The sequence below is a fragment of the Coenobita brevimanus genome, chromosome 22 (genome assembly GCF_032717465.1).
Source record: "Coenobita brevimanus isolate Jiangsu-jjx chromosome 22, ASM3271746v2, whole genome shotgun sequence".
Taxonomy (NCBI): Eukaryota; Metazoa; Arthropoda; class Malacostraca; order Decapoda; family Coenobitidae; genus Coenobita; species Coenobita brevimanus.
The window spans coordinates 407,479-423,475 of NC_136975.1; the positions used below are offsets into that span (position 1 = coordinate 407,479).

At 42.5% G+C, this 15,997-nt stretch overlaps 1 protein-coding gene across 1 annotated transcript in view; it reads right to left on the minus strand.

The window, feature by feature from the left end:
* Positions 1-15,997, minus strand: part of DIP2 (disco-interacting protein 2) — a 611,941-nt gene that overhangs the window by 98,927 nt on the left and 497,017 nt on the right. The window contains exons 15-17 of the mRNA XM_080266752.1: positions 14,846-15,080; positions 11,415-11,554; positions 9,723-9,943 (exon numbers count right to left, since the gene is read on the minus strand). Coding sequence (XP_080122878.1) covers positions 9,723-9,943; positions 11,415-11,554; positions 14,846-15,080 — 596 coding nt within the window. The remainder of the gene's footprint in view (positions 1-9,722; positions 9,944-11,414; positions 11,555-14,845; positions 15,081-15,997) is intronic.

The window sequence follows — 15,997 nt, forward strand, 5'->3', positions numbered from 1 at the left end:
ACCAAGACATAAAGTAACTTGGTGTGGGATGAGGGTATAGAAGCTGCAGTTAATGAGAAAAGAAGGTTTTTCTGGGAATGGAAGAAGGGTGGTAGCAAAGAGGAATATTTGGCTGCAAAGGGTAGGGCTAGAAGAGAGGTATACAGGGTAATGTCTGAGTCACAGAGACTTTTACATGATAACATAAATCATGGGGAAAGGAAAAATATGATATTTAGGGTGGCAGGTCAGGTGAAGAGGGATAATCGGGATATGATAGGTGAACGGTGTGTGAAGAATGATGAAGGAAGGGTAGTGGTGAACAGTGAGGATATTAAAGATGCATGGAGAGAGCATTATAACCGGTTGTTGAATGAGAAGTCTGACTGGGACAGGGAAGGTTTGGAGCCAGCAGATCCAGTGTCTGGCCCTTGGCCTTTGATTGATGCTGCTACTGTGAGTGAGGCAATAGGCAGGATGAAGGTGGGGAAGGCAGCAGGTGTGTCTGGGTTGACTGCCGAAATGTTGAAGACCTCAGGCGATATAGGGTGAAGTTTGTCACTGACCTGATAAATAGGATTATTTAAGAGTGTGTTGTCCCAGATGATTGGCTGAAGAGTGTAACTGTAAATGTGTATAAAGGGGGAAGGGTGATGCCCTGGAAAGAGGAAATTATAGAGGTATAAAGCTTTTATATCAAATAATGAAGGTAATGGAGAGAGTTTTAGAAGGTATGATTAGAGAAAGAGTGAATATTGATGAGATGCAGTTTGGGTTTATGCCAGGTAGGGGGACCACTGATGCTATATTCATTGTTCGACAGCTTCAGGAAAAATATATTGGTAGGAGAAGGGATCTTTATTTTGTTTTTGTTGATTTGGAAAATACCTTTGACAGAGTTCCTAGAGAGGTGGTGAAGTGGGCAATGAGAAAGCTTGGCTTGGAGGAGTGGCTGGTTAGGGTGGTTATGGCCACTTATGTGAGTGCTCACACCCAGGTAAGAGTGAATGGAGATTTGAGTGATAAGTTTTCCGTGAATGTTTGTGTGCATCAGGGGTCAGTCTTGAGTCCCATGTTGTTTATCATGGTACTTGGAGCCCTTTCACGTGACGTTAGAAACGGACTCCTGTGGGAGTTGTTGTATGCTGATGATTTGGTGTTGATTGCAGAGAACGAAAGGGAGGCGGAGGAAAGGTTTAGGAAGTGGAGAGATGGTATGGGGCAAAAGGGCTTAAGGGTAAATGCAGATAAAACAAAAGTGATGATATCTAGGGTTGGTGGCGGTACTGTCAAAGACGAGGGAGAGTGGCCATGTGCACTTTGCCACAAGGGCGTGGGAAGTAATTCCATCTTGTGCGGTGTGTGTGATAAATGGGTGAATAAGATATGTAGTGGAATCAGAGGTAGACTGCAATATAATGCTGATTTTATGTGTGCGGCGTGTCGGGGTGAGCAGATGGAGATTGTCAGACGTGAAAGGATTGAACTTGCTAGTGAATCTCTTGAGTGTGTGGAAGAGTTTTGTTATTTGGGAGACATGTTGTGTGCTGGAGGTGGGGCTGGAGCTAACTCTGTGGCTAGGGTGAGAAGTGGTTGGAAGAAGTTCAGGGAGCTCTTGCCTCTCCTGACATTGATAGGACTCTCCCTACGTGCTAAGGGGTCTTTGTATGCAGCATGTGTTAGGAGTGTAATGCTGTATGGCAGTGAGACCCGGGCAGTGAAGGAGGAAGATATTCGCCAGCTCAGATGTACAGAAATGACAACGATTAGGTGGATGTGCAGTGCGTCCCTGCGTCCAAGGCTTGGAGAGGCTTTGTTTACGATGGAAGAGTTGAGAGGTAGGATGGGACTGGAGTGTATTGGTGTTGTGACAAGGTGAGGTAGATTGAGATGGTTTGGGCATGTGGAGAGGATGGGGGATGATAACTACGTGAGGAAGGAGAGAAGTGTTAATATTGGGGGTGGGGTTATGAGGGGTAGACCGAGAAAGACATGGGATGAGGTCATTAAGAGTGACCTCAGGGTTAAGGGACTGAACAGGGAGGCTGCAATGGATCGTGCAGCGGGGAGAGCCGCCATTAGGTGATCAAGGCCGATATATGCAAGCGTGTTGGAGCCCTTAAAAACGAAACGAAAACGAAACGAACCCACATACAAACAAAGCCTGCCAGCCAACCTCACAACTGAAAACATTACCACTCTCCGCTCGCTTACCACCTTCATTGCAAAGCAAGCGAAATGGTAATGTTTTCAGTTGTAAGGCTGGCTGGCTGGCTTTGTTTGTGTGTTTGCTTTACATCCACAATTTGCGTCAAATCAGAAATGGACATGCAAAATTATGTGCCAAGGAAAAACTTTTTGGCTACGTGGGTGGTGAGATCCCATCATGAGATGGCTTCTAGCTTTAGCTATGATTGTTGCCAGTTGTCACTGCATTTAGTACAATTTCTGTTGCTAGTACTGTGCTGCTTTAGACATTTACTATGTTATAACTGGTTGGGAAAAGTACAACAGAGTAAGGCTGTACACCTTTCAGCAGTGTTTGTTGTCTGCAGAAAACCAAACCAACATAGCAGGAAACTGACACAAATGGTGGAGATCAAATTTACTTTTAAAATGTTGTGTTACTGAACACTGCATGACTTGCAGACATGGTGCTGCTATGTGATAAATCGCAATAATGATGAACCAAAAGTAGGACCCATTTTCAGAATAACGAAGGCAAAATGATTGTGAATTCACAAGAACGATGCCTTCCAGTCAGCTGTTTGGACCAAGATGGCTGCACAGTGTTTACATCCATGGTAATGCTTTAAACTCAGGTCCCTATTACTGTATCGGTATATACTAATATATATGATAATGTCCCAAATAAATCGTAGCACTGCATAATTAAGTTTTTATTATTACAGAAGATACAGAAGATGAAATGAGGAAGGAAAATAATCAAATTACAGGTGTCCCCCATTTACAAAAAATCTGAACAGTTGGACTTTAGCTGCTGTAAGCTGAGGTTTGAAGGGAAACTAATCTGGGAAAGTGAGTTTCTAAGAGATGCAGTTCAGGGAATAAAAGAATTCTGATAAGTGGAAGTTTTGCAATATGGCAGTGTGACATTCCAGTCATGAGCACTACCAGATGCTCGTGTAGCATGGGGGAAGGCATGGAGAGGTGGCACAATGGATGTAACTTTGGCTGAGCATTTGCCATAAGAGTATCTGTAAAATAATGCAAGGGAGGCAACATTCAGCCTTACTTGTAGGGGAGGTACCAGTAGTCCATCTGTAATTGCCGAGTAATAAATATTCCCATAGCTTTGTTCTGAGTTTTGTCCAGCTGTTTTAGTGCAACCTTACCACCCCATAAGGAGAGCAATTGTTGAGAAGAGCACACATGACTCTTGAAAAAAAGTGCTAACTGCTCGGCAGTGAAAAGTTAGGGATTCTGTACAATAATCCAAAGTTTCTTTAAGGCAGTTTTAGCATGTGATCTAACATGAGGTCCAACTGAGGGTAATGTTAAGTGAAACGCCAAGAAATTCAATACTTTTAGAGAGAGGGATGTTGGTTGCACTGATGGTAATGTTAGAATCGAGCAGTATCTGTCAATCAGTAAACTGGATATATCTGGTGTTCCTAGCATTAAATGAGACAATGCTATTTTGTTCCCATTCAGTGATCTTAATAAGTCTAGATTTATGGAAACTGCTGAGCTGAGGTGGGAGTTACAGATGTCAAACTTTGTGAATGACTGTTTAAACCCTAAAGTGCTAACAGGACCGATCAATCCTTTTTCAGGATTACGCAAGAAGCTGAGGTGGGAGTTACAGATGTCAAACTTTGTGAATGGGTGTTTAATCCCTAAAGTGCTGACAGGATCAATCAATCCTTTTTCAGGATTAAGCAAGATACCGAATGAGGTCGATAGAGGGGCTTTTGGGAAAAACTACGGACACTGGGCTTCGACCCGACTGTGATGTACAGTATATTGATGCAAACCAATGAGAACTAAGTCTTGAGCAGGGAGGGGGGAGGATCCGGGCCCGTACCCATGGTAAGGGGGGGGGTGATTCCCCCACTGCCCTCTTGCCACCTTCCTCTACCCCAATACCTTTGTTCCCTCTACCCCTCCCTTGCCTCTGATCACCTCCTGCTCCCTCCCTCCCCCTCCCCCACCATCCTCCATCACACTGCCATGGTTCCCCCCCCCTTTCCCCCCATCCCCTTCTCCCTAGGAAGGGTTATATCCCCCCTACCCAACCTCCACACCTCTGTACTCCCTCCCTGCCTGTCCTCTTTGATTTGTGGTGTCTGTCCCCGACCTCTATACCCCCATACCACTCCTCTATCCCCACCCCACCCCCCACCCCCATAGTACATCATCCGCTTACAACTCCCCCTCCTCCCCCCCACCTAGAGTATTATACAGTACATCATTGTTACTATTCATCTTGCATGTTTTCATTCAATACCACATTACTGTTAGTGTAATTGTATACACCGATGAACGAAACATAGAATGTATGTTTTTTCATGTTTTTTTTATGAATCCCCCGTGTATATACTGTAACATTTCCTGTAAATGTTAGTAATGTTTGTTTTTTATAATAATAATAAATTGTGTATTTGTGCGTTTTTCTTTCTCTTACACCATAATCATTTTTTGCATGCTTTAGCACTTTTCCCCTTGAAATTCTTACAGCTACTTGATCTGACAGCTCTGAGGGGAGGGGATGGGGGGGAAGGGGTGAGGGGAGAGGGGTGTGGGGAAAGCGGTGCTGAAGTGTGTGGGTAACACCAAGAAAAAGATTTTGCATGCTTTTGCTCCTTTTTTTTTTTTTTTTTTTTTTTTTTTTTTTAAACAGCTACACAGCTATGAGGGAAGGGGACAGGGGAGAAAAGGTGGGGAGAGGAGAAGTGTTGGGGGGAAGGGTGCTGAGAGTGAGCGAGGAACATCAACATAATATTATGCATGTCATTGTTTGGAAAAAAAAAAAAAAAAAGTTGGAAAATTCTGAAGGGGGACAAAGGGGAAGGGAAGGAAGAGAGGGGGGGGGGGTGATAGGAGTGGGTGAGGAAGGTCATGGGAGGGGAGGAATAAAGGAGGAGTGGGGTGGGAGAGCATAGAAAACTGGAGTCGCCCTGGCTGGAAGGGTAACTTTTTTCAACTTTCATGGGCTATAGCTCATGAACCAGTTGGCCTTAAATGCTCTGGTTTGTGGCATAAGGTGTGTAAATTGAAGCTCTAAACCTTGGGCATAACACTTTTTACTTTTGCAAGAGCTGAAAAATCGGCGCCATATACAGATTCTCAAGCCGGTATGGTTGATTGAATTGCATATCCTAGAGGTTAAAGGTTAAGGAATGGTGAAGCACTGAGTCATCTGCATATGAGTGAATGGGATTATGAGTGACAGGCAAGAGATCATTTATAAGAACAAGGAACAGTGTGTATTGTTGTAAGACATGTGAGTAACAGATGGAAGGAGAATATAAGAGGGTGTAGATCAGTTGGCTCAAGGACTGTGTGGGTAAAATTAAAAGTTGAACTACAATTGTGGGCGATTGTGTGCGTGTATGCGCCAATGCAAGATCATACAAGCAGAGTGACAGAAGAGTTCTGAACAAATGAGGAAATGTGCATGGAAAGGTTTGAAAAGGAATGAGAGAGTGTTTTTGACTAGAGATATGAATGGAAAATTAGGTATTGTGAAGGTGGATGGAGTAGTTGGTGAGTGGGGCGTGCTTGCAGAGATGAATGACAATGGCAGTGCTTTAGTGGACATTTGCACCCAAAGGGGGTTGGTGATAGCTAATACCCTCTTCAAGAACAAAATGATCCATAGGTACACATGGCAAGTGATGAGAAGGGTGGGTGGTGAACTGAATGAACGGAAGGCAATGATTGATTATGTGTGTGTGCATGAAAGGATGAGAAGGTGTGTAATGGATGCGAGAGTATATAGAGGTTGGGGGAGTGGACTTTCTGACCACCACTTGGTGGCAGTGAGAGTCAGCGCTCAACTGCAGTCGAGGAACAGAAGGGAAGGACAGGAGGAGGTAGTTCATACAAGGAGGGTGGAAAAGTTACAAGAGGATGGAAAAAAGTCAGAATATAAGAGGGAAATGGAGAAGAAGCTGGGTAAATATGGACTGGAGCAGATGGGGGACATGGAAGGTGTGTGCAAGATATTCACATAAGAAATATGTGCAGCATGAATGGTGGTGTGCGGGGTGAAGAGAAGACGAAACGGGGTGCAGGGAACAGCATGGTGGAATGAAGAGGTGAGACAGGCTGTGGCACAAAAGAAAGCATAGAGTGAGTGGATGAGAAACAGGGGCGTGGAAGATGTTGAGAGAAGGAAGAGAGAGTTATATGTAAAGAGGAAGAGAGAGGTGAAATGATTAGTAAGAGAGAGTAAGAAGGGTATGGGTGAGGAATTTGGAAGGAACTTGAATGTAAAGTGATGGGAATGTAAGAAAATGTTCTGGAATGAGTGTAGAGAGAGTTAGACAAGGTGCCAAAGAAGTTAGTTGGGGAGTGAAAGATATAAATGGTGGATCACTGGTGGAGAAGGGAGAAAAAGTGAGGAGATGAAGAGAACACTTTAATGAACTGTTGAACAGAGAGAATGAAAGTAATGCAAGTATAAGTTGCTGGGGAATGGCTGGGAGAAGGAGGGAGGTGAGAAGACAGGAAGGAATCAGTAGGATGGAAGTTGTGGAAGCAATAAGAAAGTTAAAATGGGGAAAGCCCCAGGAATTGATGGAATGTGTGGTGAAATGCTGAAGCATGGGGGAGAGATAGTAGTAAACTGGATGTGGAAGATGTGCAGATTGGCATAGGAGGAAGGTAGAGTCCCAAAGGACTGGAAGTCAGGTATAATTATTCACCTGTACAAAGGAAAAAGGGAAAAAGAAGTGTGTGGTAATCATAGGGGCATTTGACTTCTTAATGTAATGGGAAAAGTATATGGTAGGAGACTTATTGACAGTGTTAGGGAAATAACATAAGAATCAGTTGGAGAAGAACTGGGAGGTTTTAGGAACGAAAGAGGTTGTGTAGATCGGATATTCATTCTTAGATCTTTATTGGTAAAGTTTCTAGAGAAGGGAAAGAAGTTGTATGTGGCCTTCATGGATTTGAAGAAAGCAAATGACAGGGTGGATAGACAAGGATTGTGGAAAGTATTAAGAATATATGGAGTAGATGGGAAGTTGCTGAAGGCTATGAAGAGTATGTACGATGGTGCGAAGGCTGCAATGCGTGTGGATAGTGAACTGATTGAATTTTTCTATCTAAAGGTTGAATTGAAACAAGGATGTGTCATGTCTCCATGGCTGTTCAATCTCTATATGGATGGGGTTATAAAGAAGATACAAGGTAGGGCAGTGGATGCTGAAGCGGCCCTAGTGAGAGAGGGCAGTGTTTGGAAACTCCCTGTACTGTTGTTTGTAGTGTGAGAGAGGGCAGTGTTTGGAAACTCCCTGTACTGTTGTTTGTAGATGATACTGTGATGTTAAGTGAAAACAAAGCAGAGCTGCAAGGCCTGGTGGATAAGTTTGGGAGAGTGTGTAAGAAACGTAATCTAAACGTGAATGCATGGAAGAGTAAAGTTATGGCCTTCGAGAGAAGTGAAGTCAGTGAATGTACAGAGAGGTTGGATGAGGAGGAAATGGAATATGTGATTGCATTTAAGTACAGTACTTGGGTAGTGTGATGAGTAAGGATGGAAGTTTAGAGCGTGAAGTGCTTGAAAGGGTACAAGAGGGAAGAAAGGTTCCTGGTTCCTTGAATGCAGTGATAAGAAATGGGGAAGTGAGCATGGAAGTGAAAAAGCTACTACATGACAGTATTGTAATACCTACTCTAACATATGGTAGTGAAGCCTGGACCTTGTTTGAGGGACAGAAGTCAGGAGTGAGAGCAGTGGAAATGAGTTATTTGAGAGGAGCATGTGGAGTCACATGGAGACACACACTGACAAATGAGGAAGTGAAGGAGTGTTGTGGTGTGGATGTGGATGTGATAGGAAGCGTTAGGAGAAACACACTGAGGTGGTTTGGCCATGTGGAGAGGATGGAGAGTGACAGACTTATTAGGAGAGTGTATGAGAGTGAGGTGGAGGGGAGGAGGGGGAGGGAGAGGCCAAGGATGAGATGGATGGATGGAGTGGAGATGTATATAAGAGACATGGGGTGTGAGCAGGGAGCAGGGTAATGAAATGGCAGGGGACAGGGCAACATGGAGGCGTTTTGTGTGTGGCCACCTCTTACGGGATTAAGGCATCTGGCAATAGATAGATAGATAGATAGATAGAACAGTGTTGGTCCCAGCACTGAACCTTGTGGTACATTGGCATTGAGTTGAAATTGGAATTTACATCATCATCTTTACTCTTATCTTTCTGTGCTGAGATATGAGGAAATCAGTTGGACGAAAGATGACAGGCCACAGCAAGGAAGTTAACTTAAAATGATATATGCACCAAGAGAGATATCCATATCCAGAAATTCATTCATTCATTCATTCATCCATCCATCCATCATCCAATCCTACACTGCCCCACGAGGAGCATAGGAGCCCAGGGCTAGGCAGTTGGTCTCGACATTTAAGATGAGAGTGTCCAGCCTCACTCATCCCTGAGTGGCATTACATGAGCAATCAACCACCCCTTGGATATAAACCTTCACCGGCTCAATCCGACTGGAGCGCAATTACCCACTAAACCACCAGGTGCCAAAATTTGGGTATATGGTTACCACCCAGCATAGTAAATGGTATCCTGGTGTACAGGAAACCATTTGGTTTGTCACTCAATGTAGAGTCACCCACAGGCAGAAGGAAAAGGAAAGAATGAAGGAAAGAAAGACCGAAGAGGGAGTGTAAAGTCACCTGTAGGCAGAAGGACAAGGAAAGAATGAAGGAAAGAAAGACAGAAGAGAATGGAAGGAAAGAAGGACGGAAGAGAGGAAAGGGCAGACACCCTAGAGCAGAACTACATCGAGTGAGTGGATGGTGAGTGCCCCCACCTACCACTACATCCATCATCTAATCCTGTGTTGCCCATAAGAAGCACTGAAGCCTGGGGCTTGGCAAGTTGTTCTTTACATTTAAGATGAGAGTGGCCCGCCTCACTCATCCGAGTGCCATCACATGAGCAATAAACCCCAACCACCCCTTGGATATAAACCAGCACTGGCTCAATCCGACTGGTGCAACTTAAATATTCACTAAACCATTAGGCGCCATAATTTTGTCCTATGGTTACCACCCAGCACAGTAAATGGTTTCCTAGTGTACACGAAGCAATTTGGCTTGTCACTCAATGTGGAGTCACCCATAGACAGACAAGAGGAAAGAAGGAAGGAAAGAGAGACAGAAGAGGAAGGATGGAGGGAAGGAAGGAAGAGAGAGGAAAGGACAGTCAACCGAGAGTAGCACTACATTGAGTGAGTGGCTATACTAAATTAGTTTACAACAAATTAGTTTTTTTTTTAATCCACTTTAACTTGAAATCAAATATAATGTCATCTCATTCTCTGAATAATCACGAACTACAGCGAAGACATAGTGGCCAAGGAGATGTCACAATATTAAATAAAAGCTAATTAAATATGTGTAACACTGGTCTTCTTTTATGACAACTGAGGAGTAAATAAGCAAACATATTTCTTTAAACTATTTTAACACATCTATCAGGTATAGTACAGATAATATATTAAGATAACTCAAACACTTACAGGGCCAAGGAATCCAAGCAGTCCTGTTCTAACAAATGAAGAACTCTCACAGATTGGAGTATTATCAGCGAGAAGTGGTTGAAGCTTGAAGGTTGAATTGGTCATTCCCTGCAGTCCCCAGTACTGGTCCCCAACTGCAGCCCCTGATACGCAGATTTCGCCAACTTCATCGGTTCGGCAGACTTGTGGCTGACCCTCTAATTTCACCACAACAATCATAGCTGTAAACAAAAGGAAGTCTAGGTTAGATTATATATACCAAATTCCAACCTTTTCAATACTCTGCCAATCTCCAGTATTATTCTATCAATAACCAATGATTTTACTCAAATAAAAGACATTCCACATGGCAAAATGGACAAATATCGTATCAATAAACTTTTCAGCATGTAGGGCCACCTTAAGTATTATCTTCTTGATAATGACAAATAATTTTAATCTGCTGAAGAATGCTCGATGCATCACAATGATTAATAATGGATTTCAAGGCTAGCTATATCATCATCATCATCATCATCATCCTGACCTACTTTTTCCACCTAAAGATGGAGCGAGGTACAGTAAAATCTCGATATAACGGACTTCAGAAAACCGGAGTCACCTTCTCTCTCAATAACCATCACTTTACTCTTTTCTACATTTACTCTCAAGGAACGACACTTACAGACATCAGCAAAACTCTGCACTAGCCTACCAAGTTCTTGTCCGGTACTTGCAAGCAGTACTGCATCATCAGCATACAACAAATTTGAGATATTCCATCCATCACCATTCATTACCAATGCCATCCCTCTCTCCATTACTCGTGTTTTCACTTCTCTCGTCACCCCATCCATATATACATTGAACAACCATGGGGACATCACACAACCTTGTCGCACGCCCACACTGATTGTAAACCATTCACTTAGATGCCCATTAACCCTGACACATGATTCACAAACATCATAAAAACTCCTGACAGCACCTAACAGCTTACCCTCTACACCGTGCATGTGCAAAACTTTCCACAATCCTTCTCTGTCCACTTTGTCATATGCTTTTTCCAGATCCATGAATGCCATAAACACCTTATGGTCATTCAGACACACCCATTTGAAACCTAGGGAGGGGTGGAGTGTTCAGACTAGCAAATCAATGGCTGTTCAGATTGTGGGAACGGTCCCCCATTTTTGTTCAGTCTAGCGAATCGTCAGTTATTGATGCACTGGAAATTGGGGTATGGGTGTAAATGAATGGGAAGTACAAAGCAAAGGGAAAGCATATTCTGAAAGGTTGATGAATGGGAACAATGTGAGGAAAGCAGTAGCAAACATGATTTTATGGTGTGCAAAGAAGGAATATGATGCCAGAAGATGTGACACTGACAAGAATGCTGTGAAAAGCTTTAAGAATGGGAGGGTTTGTGATAATGTGTACTCAGAGTATTATCACATATATATTTCTGTAGTGGAGAACTGGAAATGATGAGTTTGTTGAAAAACAAACTAAAAAGGCATCGATGAGTGGAACTGTACCAGCAGAGCAAATGAAGACTGTAATGATGCCCTTGGACAAATGTAAAGGTGATCAAAGTGAATGCAAAATTGATCATGCAATAAGTCTTCCTTGAACAACTCTACATCTGTATTTCCTTTACTTTGACCAGAAAATCTCAGTAAAAAATTCTATCAGGTATCCTATGATACACACCTCCTGGTAACACCTGGCCACAGTCCTGTAGTGTTAGGGAGGTGAGGGAGTTCTCTTGGTCCACACGCACTACGCCATAACTAAGGCCCTGCATACTCAGCACTCCACGACCGACTGCATTTGCTCCTCCGTGCCCTGGCCTATGATGGAGAGGTGATACTATACACCAAACTGAGGTAGAACACATGAAAAGTCAACTGTGTTAATAGATTGTACTTACTGAACTGTACTGTATTGAAGAAAATGAAACAATAAAAACAAAACAACTAATCCCATATTACACATTACACCTTTTTGGGTAGATGGACCTGAAACTTGCTACAGCAGTCCAGAACATTTAAAAGCAGGTGACTGGCCTATGGCCTATCCCACACCCTCCCCTTTTAAATGATAACATATCCGACTCTGTGCACAGGCTTCACAGCCCATACCCAAGGTCTAGTAGTCCTCCTATGTACCATAAACCTTCACATGTCACCACTCTGGCACTAACGCTCACCATCCATATCAAATACATGCTATGATTGTTTCAAACGGGACTGGCGTATTGGTACTGTACTGCACTAGCAGGGCTATTTTTATGACATGTTGGTGGGTCTCCTGGTAGATCAGTAAAGTCTGCTTTTAATGAAATTCAAATCCTTACATTGTTCCCTGCCCCAACCAAAATTCAAAACTTGGTTCATCAGGACCTGCAGGCCACCTCTCTACCAATTCAGCCAATGCCTCCTAGTCTTTCATTAAATAATGTAGGGTACTTAACAATTAGTGACAAGAAGAAATCATCATCCCTCTGTGATCAGTGTCTTATATGGCTTTCTACTACACTGAAATGGAATAAAACTAAACAGGACAATGAAAATATAGGTCGAGAACATCAGACAGTACCTTAAAGGCATTCATATTCTTTATGAGACATTTATGAAACAGCACACATGAATGATATATACACTTGCTACTAGACATTTCAACATCTCATCCTGTCATACATGAATGGCAGCTGGCAGCTATAGTATACAGATGGTGTTCCTACCCAGGTCAGGAAAAGCATCTCATCAATATCATCACCAATGCTCACACACCATACAGACATAAAAAGCAATGCTCTCTAATTTCTGTGGAGACATGAAAAGAAAAGGGTAGTTCCTGGTACAATTTAATTCTCCCACCTGTGCACTACAAAATATAGAGGCTGCTTTCAACACCAAATGAAACTGGGGATACCATGTCACCATTCTAATAATGTTGCAATTATTGTCTCATCCACTCATTCAATGTAATGCTGCTCTTGGATGACTGTCCTTCCTTCTCTTTCTTCCTTCTTTCCTACCTTCCTTTTCTGTCATTTTTTCCTTCATTCTTTTCCCTTTCTTCTGTCTATGGGCAACTCTACACTGAGTGATAAGCCAAATGGTTTCCTGTACACACCAGGAAACCATTTACGATGCTGGGTGATAACCATGTAACCAAATTTTAGCGCTCCAATCAGACTGAGCCGGTGCAGGTTTATATCCATGGGGTGGTTGGGGATTACTGCTCATGTAATGCCACTCAGGGATGAGTGAGGCTGGCCACTCTCATCTTAAATGTCAGGACCAACTTGCCTAACCCCGGGCTCCTACACGCCTCATGGGGCAACGCTGGGTTAGATGAATGAATGAATAAAATGGTGCCAAGTGGTTTAGTGGGCAATTAAGGCATTCCAAATGGACTGAGCCAGTGCAGATTTATATCCATGGGGTGATTAGGGTTTATTTCTCATGTAATGCCACTCATGGATGAGTGAGGCTGGTCACTCACATCTTAAATGTCAGTACCAACTTGCCTAGCCCCTGGCTCCTACACTTCTCATGAAGCAACACTAGATCAAATGATGGATAGATGGATGGATTCAATTATAACGGCTCCAACATGCTTGCATGCATCAGGCTTGGTAACCTAATAGCAGTTCTTCATGCTGATTGATATCTAGCAGCTTCTCTATTTGATTACTTATCTCTGAGGTTACTTTATGGCCTCATCCCAAGTCTTTTTCGATCTGCCTTTGGCAATTCTACCCTCAACATTGACACCTCTCACCCTCCGTGTCCATCTCTCATCCTCCATCCTCTCCAAATACCCAAACCATCTCAATCTACCCTTTCTCATCATGTCATTAATACATTCAGGTTCCATGCTTCCTCTCAATTCTTCACAGGCAATCCACATACTTTTCAACTGAGTAATTTACCAATAATAATACTGTACATTATACAGTACAATGATTAAGAATAAAAATAAGCATTATGATTTGTATACAGTAACCAAATAAAACATTTGCATGCATTTAACCCTGGTTCTCTCTGACAAGGAGAGTATGTTTTCATCCCTGTATGTTTGTTTGCTTGTTAACTCCACCAAGGAGGTTATGTTTTAGCCAGCAATGATTTGTCTGTCAGCAGTACTAAAAAGTTATGAATGGATTTTCATTAAATTTTGTGGAAGGGTAGGCCATAGGCCAAGGAAGATATGATTAATTTTGGGGCTGGATCCAGATCCGGATCCAGAGTATCCCGCACATTATCTCCAAAAGTTCTCATTGAATTTCAATGATATTTTGTGGAAAGGTGGGCCATCGACCAAGAAAGACTTGAATAAATTTACGGGAGGATCCAGATCTGAATCCCATGTATCCCACACAATATCTCCAACACTTCTCAATTTTTATGAAATTTTGCTTAAGGGTGGGCCACACGGCAAGGAAGAATTCATTAACTTTTAGGGTGGATCCAGATCCGAATCCTACCACCAAATATCTTCAAAAGTTCTCAGTGAATTTCAATGAAATTTTGTGGAAGGGTGGGCCATGGGCCAAGAAAGAATTTATCAAATCTGGGGGCGGATCCGGATCCCTTTTACTGGCAACGGCATTGGCAGAGGTATGCATTCCCTGAGCGCATTCTAGTTTGTTAGTTTGTCTGTCTGTTAACAGGATTACTCAAAACTTAAAGAGAGACAAGATTCTGCGAGAAGATAGCCTATGTCCCAAGAAAAAATCGATTAACTTTTGGGATAAATCCGTATTGTATTACAGATTCTGGATCTGGAAAACACTTTTTGTGAAACCCTAAGCAATGATGTGAAACCCTAACCCATTATGAAGAGTGGTTTGAAAATTAGGTTGCCCTTGTCAAAGATATGCATTCCACTGAGTGCTCCTCTAGTTACTGATGGAAGTCTTTTATATTTAGACATACAAGACAGTATGCAAATGTTTGCCAAATAACTGCTCCCAAACTTTTGAATAATTGTACATCGAATAAAGCAGTGATTTAGGAAGCAAAAATTATTGAATAATGTCACATGTGACCATGGCTCACGAGGAAAAATTAAGATTTTTTTCAGTATCATTTGAGAAAATCTGAAAAAACTTCAATCACAACAATGCTTACCTGCGAACTGAGACAGTAAGGGCTTCCGGAGAAGATGCACAGGGACAAATTGCATCTGGTCGTAGGCCCTTGCTCTGAAACACTGCAAGAAACTGGTCACACGAGGACAAGGACCAAGGGTTGGCTCCATCTGCCACCAACAGAAGTCGCAGGGACTGAAGACTCACATCCTTATGGTCTTTTGTAGCTAGCAGGCCCCAGTGGAGGTCACGGGATTTGACAATGGCTATACTTGCTGTAAAGAAATGGTACAATTTTCAGTAATTTTTTTCTAGAAGTTTTTTCATGCTGCAGTACCAGCTTCACGTAGATTTTCAAATTTCCTTTTACAGTAGTTACTGAAGAGAATCTGCTGAAGACCTTACCTACGTGATATTGAGCATGATAAAAGTTCTTCCATAGGAAAAAAATGTATGATAGTAATTTACTATAGTATTACTTAACCTTCAATAACATTCACAAACTGAAATGCTTGAAAAATCAGAAATATGAAAGCTCCAACTATTGTACATATTTTTATCCTTGGGGGGGGGAGGGGGGGGAGGTCATTTCAGGGACATTGTAGAATATGTTTTTGCTTTGTGCTGCTGTTTGTACACCTTGCAACACCCCAGTAGAGGACCTGCACAGGTAAAGCTGATATTACTGAAGTATAGCTAGTATGTGAAATGTTAAATGGATATCCAGTACTGGTTCTAGACTTCCGGGGGCCCCATGTGGAATTATATCTATGGGGTTTTCCTTAAGTAAACCACCTGCATTCTACCTAGAGGTACTTAAACCCATATATCACTACAGTATTATTAACAGTTATCAATATTAAGAGCACTTGTATACTATACAAATAAGTATGGTAAGCTATGCTGGTAGCAAAGTTTCATTCAATCATTCATTTATATTTATATACAGTAATCCCTGTACTATCCGGACGCCCACTTTCTGGACACCCCAATTACCGGACATTTTGATCTCAGGATTTATTATTACCATAATTTTCCAAAACTCGCAAAAAATTCGAAAAAAAATCTGACAGTCTTCCCCCCCGGAATTTGAACTTCGTGCGCGCAGTGCGGACCAGCTTTGTTTTGGTGCGTAGTTCCACCGCAGTCCGCTAGAGCACCCCTGCATGCTCTCCACTTACTGCCCGTCTCT